Raw genomic sequence first — 27,413 nt, 5'->3', positions numbered from 1 at the left:
GGGTGAGAGCAGAGTGTATAAACGACGAATTTATGAGGAAGTGAATGGATTGGAGAGTATCTCATTGTAACAGAACTAGATAGCGCGTTGTTTACTTGTTTTTAGCAATTGTAGTACAACATCGCCCATGGGAAGCTAACGTGATTAGTTAGCCCAGAATCACACTTTATTGGTCCATTGTCGAAATCAAGGAATCCTGGTCTCCACTCTCCAGGTTCCAAGTTCAGCGGTGTAGCCACTAGGCCAGTCCTGTATCCTTAGCTTCACTGCCTGCCGTCTAAGAATTGCCGCATCTCGCCTGGGCAACGGAGGCTAGCCATGATTAAAAGCGTGCACCTTTACGTCCTCGAACACGAACTAGGCACTTATCACGTCTATGACTACACGCGATATATTTCAATCCAGCAGAGGGAGACATTTCATTAAATATTCTCAAAGCTAACACAACAACACGGCGTGGAAACTACTGAACGTGGGTGGCTTTTTTATTTACAGTTGTATTTTCAGGAATCACAACGTACCAATATCATGGGTACTGATGTTAATTTACATGACGCATAGTTGACCGGCAGTGACATTTATTTGGATTTTGGAAAATCAAATGTTTTGCTTATGCCCCCACCTGGTTTCTTGCGTTGCGTGCACAGCATATGTAACTGTGCGTTACGTCTAAGCCACCGCAGCCTGAGTTTTTGGTGATCTAAGAAATTCTGCATTCGTTAAGGCGTGCTGATCTTTTATTGTAATGCACCTGGTAGCGACTCAGTCCAGCACTAATCCACGCCTTGTTGGCAAAACTTTATTTCCGTGGTGAAGTTGCCAGCGCCGGAGTGTTTACTTTGCGTCAGAGCGTGCTGTGCTTGAACTCGAGTTTCTCGCCATTTACTCTGCTTGACTCCTCCTTCTAATAAAAGCCGCCCCGCCCCCGCGGCAAGTCATTGGTGCGAAAACGTGTCCGTTAACAGCAGGCGCTGCAGTCACTGCATTAACTGCATGTGGGATTCAACCTGGCTTGTAAAATAGGTCGTATTTCACCCTTCAGAAGAGCTTTACTCTGCCTCCTGGTAGCCCATGGTATCCCATTGGGTATTACGTACTTTTAAAACTTAATCGGAATTAACACCGCACGATAATATATACTGATAGAAGCCGATTCAGCCTTGAAAAAGACGCATGTGAAATTATTGAAGGTGATGAAACACGTGTTGGCATTTGGCATTGGCTTTCCAACTGAATCACAGTTAATGATATTAAAAGAAGGACCTAGAGGAAAGCTAAAGAACAAAGCTTCGCATCATTTTTTTGAACTGATTGTGTATTGAATTATTACACTAAGAATACTGTTATGCTATGAATTTTGTGTGCTAAGGGATCTTTATGAATTTGTGTACTGTAGCCTAGGCCACAGATTAATTAGAAGAGTTGGGTGGTTCTCTTCTCCCTTTTTAGCACCATACTAAATACCAATACTCAATAAATAATTTAGTGAATTTTTCCAGGAGCGCCGTCCCTATTAACCAATACCACTACCTTTGCGACAGCCCCAGTTATAGGCACTTTAAAGTCAGTGCATATATCTCAAGTAAGGGTTTACATAGTAAATATAAGGCTCAGCCGAAAGTTCTAAAATGTGTTCTTACCACTGGGATGGTAAGTTGTTTTCGGTTCAAGCCCCAGATCTGGAAGTTGTTTAAGGTGTTGGGCTCGTCATCTCTCTCTAGAGCTTCAGGAAGTGGCTAAAGACTCACCATTTCGTAAAGATGAGTCATAACCAGTCTCAAGCGGGCAATCGGAGGGTGTACTCCATCGATACTCTGTCAGTATGCAGTTGGGCGCAAAGCACAGTAGTTGTACAGTGTGCGCAATATGAGGATTTTTTGCTCTTTAACAGATACAGAGGTGATTGCCACAGGCATTTGTGTTTTTCTTTTCATATTTCGGTGGCTTAGGAAACAACATTGTGGCATGCAGATTTTACCACATTGGTCTATTTAAATAGGGTTTAAAGTTGGGACTTCTTCATGCCCCGTTCCTGATTCATTTAGTCTCTGATTGGTTATATCCACTGAACTGTGGAGAATATTCAATCTTCATTATGAAGCTCCAGATTTGTCTCTAATGATGCTGTAAGTTATCCTGCAAGCTTTGTTTTGAAAAACTTTGCACTATTTTTGGACATGCCAGAAGTTGCTAGAACAATAAATTACACCTGGGCCTGTGGCTCATTAAACAAAATCTTGTTTCTGTGGGTAAATCTAAGGATTTTGTAACTGTGATTTTTGACCCGCTCAGAATGTTACTTTTGCATGGTTAGTCTTTCGGCAATGTGTTGTTGATGCCCTTTTCCCAATTAGATCACCTACATTACCTTCCATTTTTTAGAGACTGTAAGACTTTAGCAACATCACCATCGTATCCCAGCTAAGGACTTCCTTGTGGTGTCTCTTTGTTAATGCAAAGTTCAGTCTGGAATCTTCGGCTGGTGTGACTTGAGCTGTGTCACTCATAAACAGCTGCGTCCATATCCTCATTAAAAGCAATTTATGCCCAAGCCATAGTTTGATTTAAAAAATTCAAACGTTACTTTTGAGGTCTTATTTCCAGAGGTCTCACTCTTTACAATTTTTTTTTATGATAACAAAGACCTTTTCAGTGTAGCTTGTGCTCCTCGAGTCACCCGATCCTAAATGTAACGGGGGCACCAGCATTCGTGGATTTTTCAACATAGTATTTCCATTAGTGGTGGGATTGCCAGTGCCCTTGCTCCTTAAGCTAATTTGGTTTCCCATTTTATTTTTGCTTTCAAGCCCCTTGCTACAGTTTACAGTCTGTGGGTTGACCTGCTTAACTTTCCCAAAGGTAAAGATTCCGACCGATTTATCCTTTACAGCAAATCTTGACAAACATTGGCTCGTCGCAAACACTCACAGCGTTTTGTGGTTTAAAATGTAACTGTCATGGCATGAGGCAAATTGATTGAAACTTTTAGAATATAACCTTTAGTTTGGAAACGTTTAGGTTACCAAAAAGTAAGATATTTGAACTCTGATCATTACAACAAATTTGCAACACAACTTGGGTGTAGCATGCAACTTTGGTCTGCTTGAAGTTTAGGTAGTACATCTATATCTATACTGGCCAAACTGAAGTTATGACCCAATTGATGCTGTAAAGCAAAAATAATTTTTATTTTTTTCAAAATTTGTTGACCATATGTTTTTAACCTACATAGAGAATGCATAGATTGGTCACAGTTTCAAACTAAATGTTTCTGACTGAAAATTGTGTACAACCATAAGTTTAAAACTTTTCACATAGTTTATAAGAATCTATCACTTAACAAGTTCTGTCAGTTATTTTGTGATAGCTATGCTACTATGACATTACAACACAATTTATAAAATATGTGTTTATTCTACCGTTCGTGCCTCCCAAAAGACATACCCTATTCTGGCCTGGCTTTGGGAGGGATTGTGTGTATGATATATTTTGACACCAGTACATTTGTGATCAGACAGTGCTTATACTTATTCATCTGTTATTGTTTTCTGATACAGTGGACCTTGCCTTCATTTTGCAATCTGTGACTTCAGGAAACAATGCCTTAATCAGCTCTGTAACGTGATTTCCCTTTTTGAGCAAACTTGGTGTAATTTGCTGTAACCATATGTACATTATATTAAGTAATATATTTAATGCATAATGAATGACGAATAGTTATATCAGTTGAATACGCAAACAGGTAAACATTATTATATGAACATTTGAGAAGCTACATTTGATTGTGGTGTGAACCATACAATTATACAAAAAAGGAAACCTGTTTGCAAATAGTAGCAATGCCTAAGCATAGAAAAGGAATTAACCATGCACTGATATTAATGCAAATAAATTACTGCATAGAAACCAGTCAGAATCATCCACACAACATAGACAATACAGCAATAGACACTAACAAAGCAAAGAAAGGAAAATATGAAGGAAAAAGTGAAAACACATTGAAGAAACAAAAAGTTTAGCAACCATAACCATGTAAATTGTTCAAATAAGATCAGACGTCATATGTTTCTTCTCTGTCCACTTTTTCAAAATATTTGTCCATGCCAGAAAGCAGAAAACACACAACTAAAACAAGCACTGGCAAAACCAATAGGTCTGGCTTTAATGTGTGAATGCATGTAATCATAGGCATTCACAAACACCATTTACATGCATCACATGCACAAATGCAAGGTGAGACTGTGTCTTGATTCTCATCCACTTGATGTGAATGAGCCTCACTCTTGAGTCAACACATATTTTCTGTGTTTTGTAAAGTTTGTTATGTTTTGTTTAGTTTGGATAAGCAACACATGCTGTGACTCATAATGGTATGGTAACCAGTTTTTTCTTTATTTTCTTTATTCTATTATTTCTTTTTTTTTTGTGCTTTTTGCCCTTTCCTGTTCACCACACTGTGTCTTTACAAACATATATTTGTATATTGAAGCTTTTCACATACTTGAGGCATAAATGCTCATAAATGAATTGCACAATGGAAGCTTTTAAAAACATCCGAAAATGCTTAATAGATTTTTAGTATTATCTGTGTCAGCAAGTAGCTTATATTTAAACATAGTCATCAAAAGACTGAGCCAGCAGTCTACATTGCATCCCACATGCTGAATTATATGTTTGTCACAACACTGCCATTGCCAAGAATGTTCAACTCTTTTGCTCTGTTTGCCACCATTCCCAATTGTGTTTGTTCCTCTTATTGCTCGGCTGCTCAGGAGGATGAAAGTGGTGCTCGAGCTTGTGGCTCAGAAAATGCCGTCTGAAAGCGACCTTCACCTGGCCAGAAGCTTTCTTTCGAAGATCTTGAGAAATTCCATGAGGTACAGTACCGGCTTGTTAGTGCATCACACCCATTACCTGGTGCACCTCCCATCACCCCCATCCAAAACTCCATGGTCGAGTCTTCCTCTCTGTCCTCATATTCTTTGATCCTACGCGTAACATCCTGGTCCTTAGATCCCACCTGTATTTTGTAGCCAATTGATCCACTGTGAAGATAATAATCCTTTAGGCATCCAGAGAAGCCCATTCTCATCCTACCTTCATTGCCTGTTCATATTCATCGGCTGTCAGAAGTAAGCATCCATTTGTCTTTTTAATCTTTACCATTTTGTCCTGTGTGACGGCGCACCGAGCGCCCATGACTGTTTGAAAAGTGATTTTATAAGTTGTTTTTCTTCCTTGAACAACTTTTCTCTGAAGAGGGCATCAGCTTTATAAGGAGGCTAAATAAATTCTAGGGGTGCAAGAAGTGTGTTTGCATGAGATGCTACTGTGTGATATGTGCTTGATATATATATTTCTCACTCGAGTACATTCCCCCGTAACAGAACCTTCTCCATGATGGGGCCATCCCTCTGGAGTCTTTTTATTTATTTCTCACTGCCAGATTGAGAATAACTATAAACAGCCGTGCACTAGCACATTGATGTTTACCCAATAATGCGCTCTCCAGCGTAATCTGTGTCACAGTATTTTTTGGCACCTACAAGCTGGAAGATTAAATGTCTCCTTGGCATATGGCATGAACCATTGTATAAGGGTGATGCCTATTTCTGGTGTTTGCATTTGTTTTAGTGCTCATGGTTGCTCATTTAAACCAGAATATGCAGGTGTCTACAAATAAGGAGCCACTCAGTGCTTGGACCTGATTCCATATTCCTATCTGGCGAGCGCCAATCGGATCCAACATGTAGAAACCAAGGGTCTCGAAACACCCAAGTGGCAGCCTGCGGTTGAGTTACACTCCCCTTGTTGTAAAAAAAAAAATTCTATGGATGGCAGATATGTGGTGGGGCAGAGAAGGTGCCGCCCCGGCAGGCGCACTTTGTGTCTGTCGCACTTGATGTAATGAATCATGGACTCACTGCTTACGTGGCCCAGCGGTTCCACCACAAGTCCTCGTTCTCTTTCGGGAAGTGGTGAGAATGTAAAGCAGTGCATGGCTGGAATGGGAAGAAGGCTGCACTGGCACTAGCCAATAGATTTTCCAGAGATCGGTTCCTCACAGTTCAATCAGAATAATTTCATTTATTTTGAGACAATGAATATATACTTTTCTAAATAGTAATTGTAGTTCTTTGTAGCACAACATGTGACCAAGCTTAAGCTTTGTATATATGGTATATTGCCCCTTCATTGAGATGTCAAGATTTTTTATCGGATAGAAATTGGTAAGTGAACATTTCCTTTTTTTTTTTTTTTTTTTACATTCTTTTTATTGAACAAGCACCAAGACATAATCAACATTACAGAGGAAGCAAGTACGATACATTCAGCAATGGTAGTAGTGAATAGCAGATAGTGTAGGAACGGGTACAAATTGTGGGGTTGGGAGATCGTCATGGTCCATTACAAGCGGAGGGGGAGGGGTACAGGGTTGTCCTCTGTTGGCGTTCCAGGGGTCCCATGTCCTGGACCATTTTTTGGGGCAGCCACGAGCCGTGTAGACTGTCTTTTCTCTATGCATGCACCGGTCTAGGCCCCCTTTCCAGGCGTGCACTGCAGGTGCTGGTGGCGCCCCCCAGTTCTGTGCTATATTCCTTTTTGCCACCATAAGTCCTAGTGTGGCCCATTGCGTGTGAGAAACATTGAGATCAGTGGGAAGCGAACATTTCTTAACTCAGTGATAATAGATAAATATAAACTGCTGTCAAATGTTGTGCTAATTTTCTGAATTTCGTTCAGATTGATTTTGAGATATATATATTTATTAATGGGGTGTTCCATATGGAGGAAAAAAGATAATGACATTTTAGAGACAATTAAACACATTGCAGACTGGGTCAGTTTTTGAGCTCCAGTTCCCCACTCACCTGATTTAGCCAGTGATTCAAAATGTATCAGTGAACACTACCTATATATTCATGTTCTCATCTTGATTGGGCCAGTTGTTTTGCATCTGGGTTTACTGATTTAGGGAGCAGGGTGTGTTTGTGTGCCATTCCTCCGAAGAAAGTAATAGATTGATTTCTTAATTGGGATATCAAAATCATTTATTTTTATGCTTTTGTGATGATCACTTCTTCAAGCAAGCACCAAATAAAACATTTCTGAGCTCTAAGTACACCATCAAAAGGAGAGGCTTGGAATTATTAAGAAGAAGGTATGCTCCCCCAAATCAATGACAAACCGGCAGTAAATGCAAATAAGAGGCTCTGTCTTTTAAGTTCTGCTAGAAGTTCAGAAATGTTACATTTAGACCTTAAATAACTATCTCCCTGTGTGGGTACATCATAGTTCGTTTTCCAAATTTCTTCAAAGAAGGCATGACAACTCCCCCCTTGGTAAAGCTATAGATCATCTTCTGGTACTGCAATCCAAGCCATACAGTGTCCTCATAATCAGCATCACTACATTTAACATGCATTGGCAAAGCCAATAGGTGTTGCCTTTGCAAGAGCTAAACTCTTTGCTAATGTGTTTTAGCCATGTGGTACACCGGTGTGGCTGCTGTTCAGAATGGCTAAACGTTAGTGGCATAGAGGAGAGGGGTGTGAAGTGTCATAGAATGGAATGACGAAGAGTTGAGTAGAGTGAAGTGGCATAGAGTGGAGTCATGTAGAGTGGCGTAGAGTGGAGCGGCATAAAGTAGAGTGGACTGGTGTAAAGTGCATTGGTGTAGAGTGTTGCAGAGTATAGTTGTGTAGAGAGCAGTGGAGTAGAGTACAGTGTAAAAGAATTCAGTGTCGTACAATGCAGCGCCATAGAATGCAGTGGCATAGGTAAGAGTGTTGCATAGTAGAGTGCAGAGGCGTAGAAGGCAAGCGGCGCAGAGTAGAGTAGAGTGACGTAGAGTACAGTGTGTAGAGTGCAGTGGTGTAGAGTAGAGTGCAGTCGCGTAGAGTGGAGTGATACAGAGTAGATTGGCATAGAGTGCATTGGCGTAGAATGCAGTTGTGCACAGTAGAGTGCAATGGTGTATAAAAAAAATACAAATCGAAAAAAGAAAAGATGCTGCTGTCTAAACACGGCTTACAATAGCAAAGCTGAATATTGCAGCCGTTGTCAGTCTTGCAGTAGTATTGTACATAGTCTATCATAGTTTTAAAGTTCCAGCATGGCCACCACATTAAACCCACCTGTTCGCATTCTTGGATTGTAAAAACAACAATACATTTTAAAAGGATGGCAGGGAGAATCGCCAAGCCATTGCATGAGACTTATCTCACGCCCTGCAGGATGGTGGAGTTTTTGTGAGCTCTCCGCAGATCTGCATTGTTCTGACTCCCAAGGTGGGTAAGCCCTGGGATCGGTGAGACTCGTCCAGGCCGATCTCTTTTCTGAATGCAGATGCCAAGGTTTTGTCCAAGGCATAGAATGCAAAGGACTAATCTCGGATCTGATCCACCCAGGGGCAGAACAGGTTTTTCCCCATCGGTCGACTAAACTGAATCTCTGCAACTTATATAATGGTATAGCAGCAGCTGGAGGCCACCTTGGCCATAGTGTCTTTGGATGCACATATGGCTTTCAGCTTCATTTACTGGGTATTTTTTATTTTCCATTATGAAGAAAATGGGTTTTGGGTCCCAAAATTTGTTGTGAATCTGCCACCTGTATACTTAGCCTAGGGCCAGGCTGAAGGTTAATGGGGTTCTCTCCCAGGACTCCCCCATCCGAAGGAGTACGCGACAGGGCTTCCCCCCTCTCCCCAATGTTGTTTGCCATCGTCATAGTACTAGCAGAGTGGATCAGGGTAGATGCTCATGTGTTGGGATGGCTCTGGAGAGACTCGGGGGAGGGCTGGATTTTACTGGATGCAAACTACATATTGCTGTATATTGCGGACCAGGATGTCTCATTGAGGCCATTGAGGAGTATATTTAGGATTTACAGCTCCTATTCAGGGCTGAGGATCAATTGGGTGAAATCCCTGATCTTTCCGATTGGGGGGATGGTCGGCCAGGAGCTGTCTACCCTTGCACCTGAAGGTTAAACCTGTTCATTTGAAATATCTGGGTGTAAGGATTTCCAGAGAGGATGGTATTACACGGACAGTGTTGGCCTCACTTTTTGGAAATTAAAGGGTGACATAAGACACTGAGACTCCCTATCGCTCTCACTTTTGGGGAGGGCGACGTTGTTTAAGATGATCATGTTACCTAACTTCATAAACATACATATTCAGACCAGCTACATTGTGATCCTGGATGCCTTTTTCTGGGTTACAGATGCATTCCTGCGGTCTCTCTTTTGGTTGGGTGGACTGGCACAGATTGTGGAGATCGGTTTTTGATGGAGGTATTGCGCTCCATAGTGTCCGAAAATACTATGAGGCAGCACTGTTGCAGATCATAAACGAATGGGCTTATGCCCCGCTGCCAGACCCCACATTACGGATGAACCAGGAGATGCTTGGACAGAGGTTTTACATGCATGTATTGTATGTGGGCAGGTGGTGCTTTGCGTGCCACCAGATACTGCCACAGTCCTCTCTGTCTGGCATAAAATGACAAGGGAGATGGGGTGGGAGAGATGCTTGACACCACGTACCCCACTGTGGGTGGGTACACAGCTCTGCCCTGTACTGGACTTACTAGGGATTAAAAATGGGAGTTGATCGGCCTCTCTGCCCTGGAGGATGTGTGAGATGCCGATGGGATGGTTCTGTTTGAACATTTACAGGTGGAATACAACATGGCCACCTCTCAAATATTTAAATACTTGCAATTAAGGCACGCTCTGCAGGCCAGGATTCCTAGGGATGACGAAACAAAGGAATATTAACCCCTGGAGCTACGGCTGTTGGATGGCCGCATGGAAACCAAGGCCATCTCCCTCACATATGCTACATTGATTAGGAACACGCAGGGGGAGCTAACGCACTCACATGAATGATGGCAGACTGATGTGAGAGAGCTAGAGGTCGAGGAATGGGGTAAGGCTTTATAGTCCCCAAGGGGAGTGACCATACGTGGTTAACTTCTGTCTTACTCAACTGAAAATCCTGTACAGGATATATTAGAACTACGTCCTGCTACACAAAATAGGCTGGGCTACGGACGCTTGTTACCTTGGTTTACACATGGTGGTCCTGTTGTATTGAGTAGAAGCTTTGCTACAAGCCAAAAAGTGCAATACAGCATTCTTGGCAATGGAAGTACACAAGCTCGGTCCATTCAAATCCTGTACTCCTGGAAACCATCATATGAGCGGAGAGTAAGCCCCACTTTGAGTAGTTTTCTGAAAGCTCTTTTTTTGTTGATCACATAAGGTCAGGCAGCAGCTGCACTGTCAAGCCAGACCTAAAAAGGGGCTCTGCCTTACTAACCAGAATATTTTGCTCCAGTACTGAGAACGTAAACAGTGTCTCCCATCTTGCTACGTCACAATCCTGGTGCACACTTTTAATGGTGTAGTTGTTTACAGTGCAGCTGTGAAGAACCACCTGTAACTAGTTGTTTGTAGATGCTTTAAATGTAACATAATGTAGAGGTGCCAGCATGAAATGTACACTGTTTAAAAATGATAATAGGTACTCCTATTTTCCATCAGCTCACACAATATACTTTCATAAGACACAGTTAAAGGCGAAAGCATACACTTCTAAATTGTGTTCCTAATATGAAACACATAAGAATTTTGCATCTTGATACTGTTCACTTGAAGAGCAGATACTACATTTCTTAAGCCAAATCTAGGTGCTCTGCTAAAAAAAACTAGGAAATAAATTCTTATAAACACTCTTCGAAAAAGGACCTACGCATAACCTACATCAAAAAAGACTGTAACCTGGATTGGCAGCAGCAACTAAAAATGTGGAGAGGTTTTTAAACTGTTATCTTAATTATAGAATGAAAATAAGGTATACTTAAAGAAAGTGTTAAAAAAGTAAAAAAGAGGACAGTACATTAACACCCCACCCCACGTCCGCTGCCATTATCTGGCTTATTTATTATGTATTCTTCATGCGATCATTTTGTGAAGAATTCGTAGCTTAATTTCAGTACAATCCCTCATACAGTTAGTAGATTCAAATGACGCATTCTTTTGGATGGGCGGAAACTAATATACTATTTTAATTTACTCACAATTACCCCCTTTCCATTCTGGCATTGTAATCTGATAAAAGAGATGTATTTACCTCAGAACTTTAAGATAATAAAGAAAAGAAAAAAAAACTTTGTTCAGTTCTAAGACTGATTATGATGTTTACTCTGGTAAGATCGTGATTTGGTTTTGGGAAATTAAAGGTAATCTCCTCTTGTTATCCATTCTAGTTTTCTGGCACATGTAGTTTCTAATTGTTCAGTGTTAATATCTCAAGTGGTAGGATCCACACATGAAAAAAATATCCACTCTACCATTATGTCTCTTTCAGAAGAAATGATGCTGCTGGCAGGCCTCACTCTTGGCACTCTACCAAATTCACTGAGAACCAGCCTGGGCCCACTCTGTCACAGCTCCCATCTCCCAATGTCTGCACTTCTTGGCACTCCCGGCATTCCAGGTAAGTGTTCATACTTTGACAACAAATAGTTAGCTCAGGCTTCATAATCAATAAGTATGTTTCTGTAAGTGGTGCTCTAGAATTGAATATATGTACTCCTCTTGTTCTTAAATGACACCTTTGCTCACTTAAAAAGCTGACTTCATTTTGTTTTACATCTTGCCCTTAACTAAAAATATTTAATCTGGATAGACCTGAGCCCAAACACAAAGCTTCAGGACACACTTTGGGCTCTGATACTTGGATTTGATTCAGCACTGGTCATTCTCGCACAAGGAATGCATTTGATTCAGACTGCCTAATGTATTCTTCAGTAACCAGTGTAAGCACACCTAGTTTGTTTCTAGCTTATTTCCTGGTAAATCTTATAGCTTGTCTGGCGAATGTGACTTGGACTGTGGCTCTGCCTTCTCACAGTTCAATTCAAAGCCTGGACGTGCATGTGATTTTGAGTAGAGATTTATTTTGGCAGAAGTCCTCTTCACAGAATGCAAGGGTGCTTTGTCCACAAATACACATTTGCAGAGCTTTAAAGGCATTGCTTCCAGCTGACAGCCACTGTGTTTCAGTTTTGACACCACCCTTATTGAAAGTACCTTCTGCAGATAAGCGATGTTTTTAAACCTAGAAGAGAACTGTAGATCTCTCTCTGGACATCTTATTCATCGGGGACTAGAGCTCCCAAACTGTTTCAAATTGCGTTGTTGGTCCACAGTACCACCCTCTGATGCCGCTGCTTTTACCTCTGGGTGGATGTCACCCAACTCTAACTGATGTCTCTAGGAGTTAACCGGATTTGCCTGACTACTCACTCCTTTAATTCACATAAAAATTGAATTTTTGTTTACAAGAAAATATTGTTTAGGTTTTCTCACAGCCTCTCTATTATGCATAACTAAACAGAGACTCTCAAGGGGGCGTGGCCGAGCCAGCCAAGATGGCGGACTCCTCTCCTTGAGGCTCCCGCTCGGCGGTCCGTGTAACGGACAGTTATACCTGCCCCGGGCTTCCATCTTCCCGAGAAAGTATCGGACCGTGCCCGGCGACACTAGCGGCACCTCCGACAGGCGTCGGATCTCGGCGGGGACGGCTGTGGCGCAACCGGAGACATCGCGCGGCCGCTGGCCGCCCTGCGGACAAGATGGCGGACGGACGCCTAGCCTGGGAGAGAAGCGGCGAGCCTGAGGCACCACGGGGGCTCCCGCAGCGGGACTGACCTGGTCGGCGATCGCGATCACCCACCTTGGCGCCACATCACAGGAGAGCAGATCCGGACCTGGAGCGCAGCCCCGAATGGTGGCGGCGGCGGCGGCGGCGGCGAAGTGACGGGGGGGCGCTGCTCCACTCCCCCCCCCCCCCACGGCTGAGTGAGACCGAGTGGCTGGGTGACGGCGGCGAACACTGTACTGCACCCTCCAGAAGCTGCTGACGACCCGGCGGCCAGCCCCACCACACAGGTGAGATCCGACCTGGGCGACACCGGGGGGCCCCAGACCCGGTGCACTGTCCGGAGGCGCTGTGAGGCGGATCGCCTGGCGAGGGGGGGGGGGGGCGCGGCCGCTGCCCCCGGACCGGAGAGCCCTGATCGCCGCCTGGGCGAACACCTGTGGACACAGACCAGCGGATACAGTGGGATCGGCCAAGCTGCAGGGGACTGGTCGGTGAGGCTTCGTGGGGGGACTCTTCCTAAGTTAGGGAGACGGGATCGTCCTTACCCCCCCCCCCCTGCAGATCGGAGACGGAGGAGTGCGCACCCCCATACGGAGTACGGACCGGGCTCGTGCCCGTGGGGGACCCGCAGACATCCTGTATTGGCGGGCCGGCGACCAGAAGGAGCGCAGGCGGTGCACTCGCGCCCGGAACGACCAGACAGGGCCCAGAAGCGGACTCCTCCCTGAGTGACCTATCTGCCACGAGTACGGCCCTGCTGAGCCAACCCGAGTGCGGACCCCAGGGGACGGGCGCACCCGCTACCGTGGGGAGGACCCATCCCATCCCATCCCCAACCATGGGTCGTCAAAAGACGGCGGGGGCGCCGTCAACCTCGCACCCGTCTCGAGTAGCCGCTTCCACGTCCAGGGGGCCCCCGCATACCACTGAACCCGTCACCGAAGACCATACGTCCAGGAAACTAGATCAGGTCCTGGCGGCCATAGAACACTCTAGAGTGGCGATGGAGGGGAGGTTCGGTGAGTTGGCGTCGGACCTGGGCCTCCTCCGAGACGACCACAGGAAACTGGCGGACAAAGTCGCGCACAACGCCAGCACGATCCAGACGCTGGAACCGCAGGTGCAACAACATGGGAACGCACTCCGGGACCTCCAAACCCGTATAAAGACACTGGAGAACAAGACGGACGACTTGGAGGGGCGTTCCAGACGGAGTAACATTCGCATCGTCAATTTGCCGGAAGGAATCGAAGAGCCTAACCCGGTCAAATATATCACTGAGTGGATAGCCTCCTTCACTCCTGCAGACGCCCTTACAGCGTTCTTCTCCGTGGAGAGGGCCCACAGAGTGCCGGCACGCAGGCCGCAACCGGGCATGCCTCCTCGCCCGTTCTTACTCAAGCTCCTTCATTATAGGGACCGAGACACTATCCTCAGAGCGGCCAGGCAACAGGCACAGCTGCAGATAGAGAACAAACAGGTCATGTTGTTCCCGGACTACTCCCGTGCGGTCCAACAGCAACGCGCCACCTTCCAAGCAGTGAAACGTACCCTGCGCCTGCGAGGCATGCAGTACGCGCTCCTTTTCCCGGCCCGCCTCAAGATCATTTATGGAGGCGAGACACACTTCTTCACAGACCCAGGAGAGGCGGCGACATGGGCGGAACAACACGCACGACACCCCGGGGACAGCTCCAGCCCGCGCCCGAGGAGGACATCCGGGCGCCCAGATCGCCGACATCGAGGGGCTTCTTCCACGCAGATCAGTGCACGGACCGACACTACCTCCACCAGCTCTCCGGACCTCGCGCAGATCATGGCGGAACGCCGGAAGGCACTCCAGGCGGTGGCCACTATGAGCCCACAGGACAGAGACACAGATTCCGAACGGGGCCCCCACATCTTCAGCTCTGACGACGAAAGGAGTGCCACGCCGAGGTCACGAGAGGGCTCGGTGACACCCCCGGTGGTGACTCCTCAGACCGCAGACACTCTCATCTAACAAGAAGCCCACAGACCAGAACAGACGGGACACGAGCACGCACAACCCGGCTAATCGACGGGAACGAACTACGCCACAGAGCCCGACAGAGGGCAGGACACCTATGGACATTGACAATATACGGACTACCGCCAGAGCGAGAGTCGGCAGCCACCTAGAACCACCACCCCCACAACTACGAACTAAAGTTTCACTATGACCACTAGTTTGGGCACACCGCCTTGTGCGGTGCGCCCCCAGTATTGGGACTGTTTCCCACCGTTGTTATTGTTCACCCCCCTCCCTGCATACCTTTTCCCTACCATTCCTGCAGCGGGTGAGGTGACCGCCATAGATGACACAGTGCATGGACGGACGATAGGCGGCGGGCGTGGGGCTGGAAGCGACGACCGTGGGGTTTGCCACACGATGAGCACACATACAGATGCCTTCCCACATCACACCTCACAACTCCCCTAACACAGACATAAAGTTCCTGACACTGAATGTCCGAGGCATGCACACCGCACGAAAACGATACTCTATTTATGCCTACATTAAGCGACAACAGGCCCAAGTTGCACTCTTACAAGAGACGCACCTGACGGTAGGGGAAGTGGACCGGCTACAAAAAAAGTGGCGAGGCATAATATGCGCCACGACCTACTCCGCGTTCGCCAGAGGCGCCCTAGTATGGATCAGGCCGGGGGTGCCATTTAAAGAACAACACAGACTCGTGGACAGAGAAGGTCGATATGCAGTGCTGACGGGTTTATTAGAGGGTCAACAACTACTGATAGGGAGTATATATGCCCCCAACTCGGAACAGGAGGGATTCTGGGGTACACTCACACGCACATTAGCACAACACACTTCAGTCCCATGGCTCCTAGGAGGGGATTACAACTGCACTCTGGACCCACACCTGGATCGCTCACATCCCCCACAGGCCCACTCCCCTGCACACAAGCAAGCCGCGGACCTCCGCAGGTGGGTGGCCAAATGGGGGTTGGCAGACATCTGGAGGACCCGCCACCCCACTGCGAAACTCTACTCCTTCCATTCGATCCCACATAATCTGAGGGTCCGTTTAGACAGGTTCCTCGGCTCCATGTCACCCGTGCCCTTGGTACAGGACTCTGACTATCTCGGCAGGATAGTGTCGGACCACGACGCGCACACTATGGTCCTCCGTTGGAAACCGCCTCACCCCCCGATTCCGACTTGGAGGATGCCTCGAGAATGCCTCACAGACCCGGTGTTCCGTCACACACTTGAGGAGTTTATGCAGGGCCACTTCCGCCAGAATGACAATACGGCGTCCACACGTTCGGTGGAGTGGGACGCATTTAAGGTGTGCGCCAGAGGCCACTGCATCCAGCAAGTAGTCGGGATACGGAGAGTGCTGGACAAGGCCTTGCAAAGGGCGGAGTCCCAGCTCATGGAACTCTCGAAAAGGGCGGATCAGGGGGCCGCCACAGTGACACAACTCTCAGAGGCCAAAACCTCCCACGCGGTTACGTTGCGCGATCTGCGTAAATACAACTTTCGCGCATACGCGGCTCGAGCGCACCGAGAGGGGAATAGGACGGGATCGCTCCTGGCCTGGTTGGCCAAACAAGACACAACACCGCGTCCAATCACAGAACTCATGGCCCCAGACGGGCAACTAAAATACTCACAGACAGATATCTTGCGCATCTTTCACGGGTACTACGCGACCCTATACCGTGCCCCACGGGCCGGACCCTCGAGAGATCTCGCCGGCTTCCTGGGCGAGTCGCCCCTGCCCAGGATCCCCCCCGACATCGGCAGGGACCTAGACAAACGGATTCTCGCGGTTGATGTGAAACAGGCGATTAAGGCACTTGCCCGCGGAAAGACGCCGGGTACGGACGGACTCCCGATCGAGTTCTACCACGCATTCGTGACGCTGCTGGCGCCACGCCTGGTCTCCATATACGAGGAGGCGGTAACTCGTAAACTGCTCCCAGACTCGATGCGGACGTCGGTCGTGGTGACCTTCCTGAAGCAGCATAGAGACCCCGTACTCCCGGCCTCCTATCGACCAATAACGCTCCTGAACACGGACTGCAAGATCCTCGGGAAAATTTTAGCAGAGCGATACAGTCGAATTCTCCCAACGCTGGTGCATCCAGACCAGTGTGGGTTCGTTCCCCGACGTAACACCTCACACAATCTGCGCCGCGTCTTTCATGTCCAGGACCAGACGAAGGGACGGTATCCCCGGGCGGCGTTCTTGGTCCTGGACCTAGAAAAGGCGTTCGATACCCTGTCGTGGCCTTACCTGTTCGAGGTCTTGAGTCGTATGGGCGTCGGGCCCGTGCTGCTGGCTTACACACAGCTGCTGTACGGGAGCCTCTCCTCCAGGGTGAGAATCGGCAGACTAGTGTCGGCTCCGTTCCCGGTGACCAGCGGGACCAGGCAGGGTTGCCCCCTCTCTCCTCTCCTCTTCGCTCTGGCGATGGAGCCCCTGGCCATTAGGCTGCGACGGGAGGGGGAGACTTGGGGGATCCCCATAGCGGGCGTCACCCACTGCGTGTCTCTATATGCGGACGATCTATTGATCTACGTCCGTGACATATCGGCTGACCTTACATCCATTTGGACGACACTACAGGAGTATGGGGACACTTCGGGACTCCGGGTCAACTGGGAAAAATCGTCCGTTTTCCCTTTGGGCGCGCGCGCAGAATCTCTGACGATAACGCTAGGTGCGCAGACATTGAAATGGGAAGGGACTCCCCCCAGATACCTGGGGGTGCGCCTATACCACTCCCCCAGAGACCTCTTCGAGGGAAACCATCGGAGGGCACTGATCAGCCTGCGCTCGGCTGTGGAGTTCTGGAAGACTCTTCCATTAGCACCTATAGGACGCGTCGCAATCGCGAAGATGATCATGGTGCCGCGAATGCTCTACTACTTCGCAAACCTTCCAATAATCCCACCCCGTCCTTTTTTCCGGGAACTAGACACGCTGCTAGCAACCTTGATCTGGGGGGGCGGTCGGCACCGAGTAGCGCTGCGTACATTGTATCTACCCACGACGGCCGGAGGCCTGGGGGCCCCATCCTTCGAATCATACTTTCTCGCGGCACAGCTCCAGTGGCTATCCCAGTGGACGGCGGAGCGACATATGGAGGAGACAGTCACGGATGCGGGTAGACTACCACAGCCCGCGATCCGACGTATGCTGTTGCCGGGCTCAAAGCCGATACGCACACATCCGCTTCAGGTCGTCGTAGCCCGCCGGTGCATGATGCGGATACACCGCATGTCCAGGGGACGGCCGCTGTATTCCCCCCTGCTCCCTCTGGTGGGGTTCCCGCGACGGAACGGTCACTACACCGCGAGGGCCCTCCAGGTGTGGACGGACCACGGCGTCACAGAGATGGAGGCGCTGTTTCAGGAGGGGCAGTTGAGGACGTACGCACAGATGGTGGAGTGGTATGACCTCCCCCAGGGACAATTCCTGAGACACAGGCAGCTGCTGGAAAGTAGTGGCCGCTTCTGGAACCCACGCGATGGGGAACCCCCGACGCATCCGGTGTTGCATACAGTGCTGCGCATGGGAGCGGGCAGTCACCTGGTCACCTGGCATTATAAAGCGATTAGGGAGTTGGCGGACGTTTCCCTGGACAAACTCCGGGAAACGTGGGAGGACGACGCAGGCCGCGTATTCAATGACGCGGAGTGGCGCAAAGCCCTGGAGTCCCCCAAAAAGGTGTCCAGGAACGCGCGATTTAAAAATATCCAATTCAACATTCTCCACCGGGCGTATCTTACTCCAGACAAACTCCACCGGTTTTACCCTGAAACGCGATTTGACTGCCCCCGATGTCACCTGACAGACGCCGACTTCAAGCATATGTTCTGGGCCTGCCCCTCCATACACCGTTTTTGGGAGGAGGTGTACCAAACCGTCTGCGCTACAACTGAAATCCCGGCCGCCGCCACCTGGGAGGAGTGTGCACTGGGGTTGTCCCCGAAGAAGAAAGCCGCGAAGGTACAGTGGAAGTTTATGTCCCTAGCCGTGCTCCTCGCGAAGAGGAACATCGCGATGCATTGGAGGGCCCCAGAAGGACCGTCCATACCGGCGTGGGCAGGCGCAGTGCTCAAATGGGGAGCAGCCGAGGAGGAACTGTTAAGGGAGGAGGAGGCGAAGGGCGCCCGTAAACACCCGATATCTATGGAATGGGCGCTCCTCCTCATCCTTTTTAAGCAAAACTACGAGCCGAGGGACGCCCCGGACGTGCCACAGCTCACCCCTCACGCCTCTCCGACATCCCCTGGCCGCCCCAACCTGGCGGAGGGCGCAGATGACTCCGTAGGTAGACAGAGCACCTAGGTGCGAGAGCGAGCGCGGACCCGGCCCCCTGTGTCGCGATAAGCGAGGACCGACAGACTCGACCCCCCCCCCCCCCCCTCCTAAGTAGATCTCAGGATGGATCGCTCGCACTAGCTATCAGTCCTCCCATAATCTGGCACGTGAACCTCGCCCCCGTCAGTCCCGCACTCCCACCCCCCCTTCCATTTTTCACCTCCTACTCCCTTCCTTCCCCACCCCTTCTTTTTCCAAGTTTAAGGATCCCCCCCCTCCCTAGGGCCCGTTCCAAACCGCCCCGTAGGCGGTAGTTGCCCCGGTTGACGGCTTACACGCCGTGGTCCTAGTTACATGACCTGACAGTGAACCTGGGAAAGAAGGGAACGTTGCATACCCTACATTGGGGAGGTAGTGCTGACCCCGATAGAGACGGACGCTGGCGACATTACTGTGCAGACATACACGGGGACGGAGCAGAGCGCACTAGGGGGCGACCAGCCTTACCGCTTATAATAGATACCTTCGGCAACTAACGAACTACAGCACCCACTCACTATAGCTCACGCAACGGTTGATGATGATGTAATGTAATGATTGGAGCATATATAAGCGAAAGTTTACTGTAATGAAATGCATGCAAAACCCTAATAAAAAAATTGAAAGAAAAAATAAACAGAGACTCTCAACCTACACAGAAATTAGATTGACATCCTCTGTAAAAAAAATGTTTTTAAAAAAAAGACAAGGATCTTGCAGTTAATCCAGACTATTACTTAGTCTTGGCTTCTTAATATAAAATTATTTCATATGCTTTCTAGACTGTTGAGTTATGATGATATCCACTGCTTTGATGAAGAACAATGATTTTTTTTGCGATTGCTTACATTTGTTTATTTGCTCATCTCAAATAATGCAGTCTCTCTTGCTCGATCTACTCATGTTCTCACCTGAAATAAATTTCAATCTTGAAAAACACAGCTGTTCACCTTGATATGGGGCTCCCACATTTTATCACATTGAGCCTTAGTTCCCTAACTTAGCTTCTAGTAAAATACTTTATTGAATAAAGCTCCTAATCTTCATTTATAAAGCCATTTGTGTATTTACATTTCCGTACATGAAAAAGACCCGCCTTGAAACCCTTTGTCCCAAGGACGCAATTGCTTTTACTCTTCTCTCCCTTCTTCTTTTCCTGTCAAGTGATTGTATTTACCATCCATTTACACCCTTTGCGGCTCCTTATTGCCTTTCCCAGCATGCAAATCATACTAATCAAAGTATTCTCACACACTCGAGAGTCGGATCAACCAATACAAAGACGTATATATTGGAAATATTGGTTAACCTTGGTCAGCATCACACCGGGCTGTATGTGCCTTTGTACCAGTCCCATCAGACAGCTTGGAAGGATCTTTATTCCCAGATCCCGAGATCTAAAACTGAACATATTGTGTATGGGTCTTTGAAGATAGCCCAGCGGTCCAATAAATGCAGAACTTCTACTTGAAGCCACAGACCGCCCAGAAGGGAATCCTATTGCAGGCAATGCTAAACAATGGCAGCAGTATTTATAAAAGGATGCCCTCAACTTTGGCCATGGGCTGTCAGTGAATCCCAAGTGTAGAATCCTCCTTTACCTAGCAAGCCATGTTGTTCTGAGGACCTGAAGCTTAAATTAGAGAAAACTAGTTCAGAAAGCAACTGGTTGCAGAAAGCAAGTATGGCTGGGTACTTTACTTTTCTGGATGCTGATTCAGGTCTTGCAGGGGAGTGGGAAGACTGAAGAGATGTGTAGCCATGAAGAGTTTGAAGAATTTTGGTGTGATCTAGAGCCATAGTGCAACCTCCACTAGGTAAAATGAGATCCCACATGGCACCCACAGGTGGTACATCACCAGAGCCTGGGGTGGAGAGGCAGAAGGGTGTTGCCAGAGCCAGAATCAAGGTTGCTTCTCTCTCATGGAGCTGTACCTGGATAGGCAAGGCTAAATAAAGTTGTGATTTTGCACTTAGATCGCACCACCAAATTACTGGTGCTGAACGTAAAAATCCTGTAGCCGAACCATTTTGAAGCATTCAATGGAACACTTAGTTTCACTTGTATGCCTCTATAGTTCAATAAGAAAAGTACTAGGGAAAGCTGTATAGCTGTATGCACTTTTCACCTCTCACAGAAGAAAGCAAAACTATAAATAATGCTAAAGACAATGCATGGTATTGGAAACAGGGTTACAAAATACAGCAACACTAAAAGGATGATTCTGTCTCACATTGTAAATTCCCAAAACGCACATTGTTTTGCAAAATGCTTCTACAAATGTTAGCCCTAAGCACCCTATCTGTTCCATAAAGCTCACAATGTGATTGTGTTGGGTTTTTTAATGGATGGTTTCTAAAGAGCGAAGCTTGTCCCAGATGGTACAGCAGGCTACACATAGTGAGATGAGAGAATGGTTAATCAGCAAGTGAAGATATATGCATGGGTTTACAATGCCAACTGGGGACAATAAGACCCTCATTAGAGCGCTATTTTCGGCCAAGGTTTGTTTATTACTGCTGTTTTTGACTTAATAGATGGGTTTGTTCCAAACCCCCCTCGGTTGTCCTGTAACCATCAATCTTTCATCTTTTCTATTCTTAATTTTTTCCTAATGTATTAACTTACAAATAATGAATATCCTGATGGGGCAAAGTATTGTCAAAATAGTGGCAATGAACTATGTGGTATCACTATTAACATTTTGTGACACATTTGTGATATTCTGTTCTTAATATTACTGATTACTGTAAATATCGCCATAGGTTCTTATATTTTAATTAAAACACTACAAACATAAAACAGCCATAAAGCAAGTAGCATGTGTTCTGCTACCGGACCATTGAGAGAAACTTTAAATCTTCTAAAAGCCTTCTAGAGCAAGGTCATCATTTGTGAGTTATTCATTTATTTCGGTAAATATTACATGGCGGCCACTGGTGCTTTTCCCAACACACCAGAGTACAACTTTACATTGAAAAGTCAGGCTATGTGGTCTCCTTTTGATTCATTTCATTTGCACTGATTTATTTTGACTATCCATCTATGACATCAATATATTTGTATTCATTTTATTACTTAAGTCAATGCAGTAAATGCACATCTTTAGTCCTAATAAAGCAACAGTGTAACAAATGCATTCAAAGATGCAAAAGATATACCACATAAAACAGGCATGGGCCATAACCTTGGGACCCTCCATCCCTTGCCCATCATCATCTAGAACCCGTCCTAATTTATAGAAGAAATTGCTCTTATTGAGGCTAATTGCTATATTTTCACTAAGCAACCAGATAAATGTTGTTGCTACAGGGGAGCGACACGTTACCTACTCAGCATTTATCCACCGAGCTGAAAAAACGTATTGCACACAGTACACTTTAACAGCATCAAGTCAGTTGACTGGCTTAATAGTACTGCACCTATCCGGTATCACATTTTAAATTACATAGAAGGTGCTGAGAGACAAAGTTTCCTTTCCCTCTTGCAGAGCAGGCAAAGTATGGAGCTATGTTATTCATTCAACTGTGTCTTTGTTTAAAAGACAAACCTGAACTGATGGTTGTCCTATTTCTATCTCTTAATAAATACTCCTAAAAGAACCCCAAATAGAAAGATCTTGTCTGTGAATGAAATATGGTCTCTAAATACAATGCCTGGCAAGGCGTGGCTTCAATTTTGAAATAAGAATTGTCAGTACTTGACTATTACGCACTATCAAAGTTTTTAACCTATACCCGTTCCCAAAAACTACCATTTCCTCATAAGATTTGGAACTGTCTTTCAGAATGTGCTCAAGATGAGTTACACCCAAGGAATAACTGAGTAGCTTAGGATGTCTTATCCAAGGATGGTTTACAGTTCCTTATCTTTCTAGCCGATGCCACAGGTTTTGCACTCCCCTCTTTTTCTAGCTGATGCCTTTATTCACTGCCTACGGGGATTCTTCCACTGCCGAACCCTGGTATCCCAATTCCACATGCCAATGTGTGTGTTGAGTGCAGAAGGGTTTACAAGAATGTAATAAATCTTTTTACAAGTAATGTCACATTTTCCTAGCCCCACATGACTCTCGTACTTTAAGAGCACACAGGTTGAGGATTTGGAATTGTAAATACACATAGCTGTAGAAATTGCTGCAAAAATTAAACATTTTAGTGAAACTGACCATGGATGATTTTTGGTAGAATTGACCAAGGAGAATGCCACTGAATTCTTTGACCCTGTGTCTGAACCATATCAGGCTTTGACTGTATTCTGAAAATAAATTAACTACCAGTCCAGCATAAATGCCCATGTCTAGCTGTTTCCTTTAGTACACCTCATCAATGTCATTTTTAAATTCAAAAATAGTAAATACTAGGGTACTTTACTTGCATATGTTTTAGGGCCTAAACCTTATGCTTCTAATGCCGTCCATAAGCTCCACTTGAACCTCGCTCAGGGTCTTCTTTGATGCTATAAACTCTGTAGTCTGTATACGGCAGTCATTTCTAAGCTCCAATACTGACCCTACTTTGTCTTATTTACTGGTATATTTATGGAATACTTCCAAGACTACAGCATTTGCCTGGTACGCATAATTGCATCACGGATTCTGACAATGAAGTGTTTTCAGACTTCAGGTTCTTTCAACATCATGTCTGCAGGTAGAAACCAGGTCTTAGAGCAGCAAAGACTTCATTCATAGAAAATAGTTCAGACATTTTTAGTACCACAATATCAGGAAGAGGGACTTTTGCTTGGGGGTTCATTCAAGGCATATGAATGCCAGAAGAATGCATGTCTGAAATCACTAGCTTTGAAGACAGCTGGAGAGGGCCTTGCTGGCCTACTTCCACGAGCCACCAATTCCAAAAACCTCTACAGTCATGTTCAGTGAGAGCCATGTACAGATCCCCTAAATTTGAGGTATGGAAATCTAATTTCTTCTTCCTGATCAGTTTTTCAGGAGGACACCCTAACAGCTGATAAACCAGACGAAACATTTGTCCTCAAGCTAATCAAAAGAGCAGAATTCTGATGTCTATAGTGCCTCAAAAAACGACCAAAAAAAGAAACGTACTCCTGTAGACGAGTTCTCACATTTATAGCAGATACGTGTGGAGAACAGATTTGAGCTTTCCAATAGTTACAGAAGTCAAAGGAAGCACCTCAGTCGAAACACCAGCTGTAGCCTTCTCGTCGACAGAGAGTGCATTTCACCCAAGGATGTCTCCTATCCCCAACTGCTTTTAGATCCCAAATAATAACTTCCCATATCGGTGACTTCCTTTAATGCTTATAGATATTTTCTTACACACTTGTGCCTTGTGAACCTATGTATGCAGAGTTGGGGCCTTTCACATCCCCTAGAACTCGACCCTCCAGAGCATTGGGCTCCAGTTATCCTGGTAATCATTGTGTCGCACACTGACTATGGCAACTCTCTTTATTTGGGGCTGCCACAGATTTCTCTGCTACATATCAAAGTCACTCAAAATCTGGCATCAAGATTACTACTCAGTCTCCTTCCTCGCTGTTCGACATCATCCCCCCTCAAAAAGTTGCATTGGTTAAATGTGTCACACCCCCATGTCTTTTAAAACCCTCTGTAGTGCTCGCTGTGTCTTTTACAATCTTGGCCCGTCTTTCATCATCATCATCCATCATTTATTTAAATGCATAAAAAGTACATAGAATCATTAAAATGTAATATGCATCATATGAAACAGCAAAACAGCAATAATGATATTAAAAGTACGGTGTCAAGTTCATAAAAACAACTATAAAAATAAGTTACAAAATCAATAAAACCATATATGTAAACACAGAGTGCACCCACTAGTAGTGCAAATTCAAAAAATGTGCCCCATTTGGATTAAAGTGCATTTTTCTGTTTTTAATGATAAGTAAAAAGTTTGCGGGCATGAAACATAGGTATGGAGTTTCCAATGATCGGAAAGTTTCAAGGACATGTTTATGCGAGCGGATACAGAATTTATTCAGCAATGGGATGATGAATTTTTCCCTCTCTACCTTATAGAATGAGCAAAAGAATAAAAGGTGTGAGATAGATTGGTGGGAGAGGCCATCACAGGGGCACAAAGATAGCTGGTTTGCCGAATATACTTGTGCCGGATAAGCTGCCAATAATGGTATGTAATTCAGTCTAAATCTGGTCAGTACGAAGCGATGTCTAATATTCGTGACAAATGAGATGTAGGATAAATGGCCAGTGCTCGCAGTTGGTGATGCTAGGTATGTGGACACTGTAACTTTATTTTGGTTTTTTTTGCCACCTTTCTGAGTTGCATTGAGCAACAAAAGAGTTTTTTTAGTCGCAATTTGGGAAAGGATATGCACTCAGACGGTGAGTAAACAAAAACGCCAGATCTAGTTCTCTGAAGGACTGTTTCCCAAAAGCTAGCCAGCTGATGGAGGAAGCACAATCCAAGGTTAAGTTATCCTTTAGTACTGGCAAGGACCCAGGGGAGAGGGAATGTTATTGTTGTGGATATATATTATTTGCTGAATCGTGCACTATGGTAGAAATTTGCAGGAGCCGGAAACAGCTATGGGAAGCGGACAAGAAGCTATTTTACAGTGCAAGTTATATGTAAGAGTTAATATGTAATGTTACGCCACTGTAAGAATCGTGCAAATTTGGTAAAATAATAAAAATTATGTTTAAAAAAAAAAGTTATCCTTTAGTACTGAGTGGTTCACGGGGACCTATTCCCTTTTCCAGAGTGAGAGCCAAGCTAGAAGCGGGGCAATTTTTAGCGTGTCAGATAGGAACGGAAAGTCTAGTTCGGTATGGATTAAAATGCTTGGGCAGGAGGTTGGGATAGCTAATAGTCTCTTTAAGATTTTTTTTTCGATTGCTTGTAGAGTGTCAGTATTTGCTATTCCCCAAATGACTGCGCCGTATGACACTATGGATCTTGTTTGTGCGTGATAAATATCTAACATTTATTTTACCGGTTTGTTCCTTATTTTTGCTGTAAATTTCCAGATACCAGCTATACTTTTAGTCATCAAGAGGGCCCTGTTCCTCCCCATAGTACACCATTTTAGTCTTTCATCAAAGAGGATTCCAAGGTACATAAAGTTGTCTACTCTATCCAGTCTTCTGCCATTAATATGGAAAGCCATTAGTTTCTGCTTCTTGTCCCTTCCCATGGCCATCACATATGATTTTGTTTTATTAACATGGAGGCCTATCTCTGCCATGTAGGTAGAGTACTTCTCAATCAAGAGCTGTAGGGCCATTGGAGTTCTGGCCAATAGGACGGCTTCATCTGCTTAGAGCATAACGTGTAAAGGGTGTGTGATTACCGTTGGAACGTCCTTGCATTTTTCGGTCAGGACTTCAGAAAGTTTGTTTGTGTACAGCAAGAAAAGGAAGGGGGCAAGTACACAGCCCTGTCTTACCCCTTTGTCTATCCTGAAAGATTTTGTGCACTCCCCTTGTTTTCCGTATCGGACTACTGCCTCTGCATTTCTGTATAGTTCTCTAATAAGTGAGATTATAGATGGGTCCACAGGCAATGACTCCATGATCAACCACAATTTATTGTGGCTCACGCAGTCAAAGGCCGCTGACAGATCCATAAACGCCCAAAATAGCTGCCCGTGTTTAGCAACTGAGTATTTATAGGAGGTGCATACTATTTTCGGTAACAATTTTGTGGAGCCAGTGTTCTCCCATTTCAAAGTTTAGCCGTTTTTCCCGGCTAGTGTTGGTTTGGGTAAGGAATTGGTGCCCAGTCTTTTGGGTGAGTGCCAGCTAAACGTAAAATTCAGAAAGGAGTGATCACTAAATTCAGACGGTGTGACCTCCAAGTTCTTACAGTTTCTGCATGAGGACACAGGGAACAAAATGAAATCAATACTTAAGGACCCCCCTTCCCGATGAAACCTTGCCACCATTTGTCCCGTGATAGAGCATTTTGGATTAACAATTTCCAAGTCCCATGCTATCCGTAAACTATTTGGGCGTTGCCTTAGTTATGATAAATGAAATAAGTCAGGGGATGGCCCTTTTCATCAATAACCCCACATATGTTAGGGTTAGTGTGATTACAAGTGTGAGAGTTAAAATCCCAGACCCATATAATAAATGGCCGTCTAGTATAATTAGAAAGCAAGCCCTCCATTGTGTGTCCCAGTTCTTCTACAACCTCTGCTGGATTTATGAAGTTGTTGTTATAAAAATGTATTAATACTAAATCAGGATTTTTCCTTCCCCTGGCTACTATGATGTGAAAATAATTTGAGCTTTTAACAAATACTATTTTGTCAAACACAAGTGTGTTGGCTATGTGTGTTATTAGACCCCCTTTGGCTCTACGTGCAATAGACGGAATGGCTGGCATAAAGAAAGAGC

The 27,413-nt window shown here is 45.8% G+C and overlaps 1 protein-coding gene across 5 annotated transcripts in view; it reads left to right on the top strand.

The window, feature by feature from the left end:
• The window catches only part of SHROOM2 (shroom family member 2), a 463,222-nt gene that overhangs the window by 223,694 nt on the left and 212,115 nt on the right, over positions 1-27,413 (top strand). For 3 of the 5 annotated variants that reach the window (XM_085622198.1, XM_085622197.1, XM_085622199.1), the window contains one exon: positions 11,381-11,509. In XM_085622198.1, coding sequence (XP_085478324.1) covers positions 11,381-11,509 — 129 coding nt within the window. Of the gene's footprint in view, positions 1-4,772; positions 4,878-11,380; positions 11,510-27,413 lie in introns of all 5 variants that reach the window. The other 2 variants (XM_085622195.1, XM_085622196.1) reach the window with 1 other exon arrangement.

This window comes from Triturus cristatus, chromosome 8 (genome assembly GCF_964204655.1).
Source record: "Triturus cristatus chromosome 8, aTriCri1.1, whole genome shotgun sequence".
Classification (NCBI taxonomy): domain Eukaryota; kingdom Metazoa; phylum Chordata; class Amphibia; order Caudata; family Salamandridae; genus Triturus; species Triturus cristatus.
Note: the sequence above shows the minus strand (reverse complement) of the source record. Positions and strands in the feature narration are given on the sequence as shown.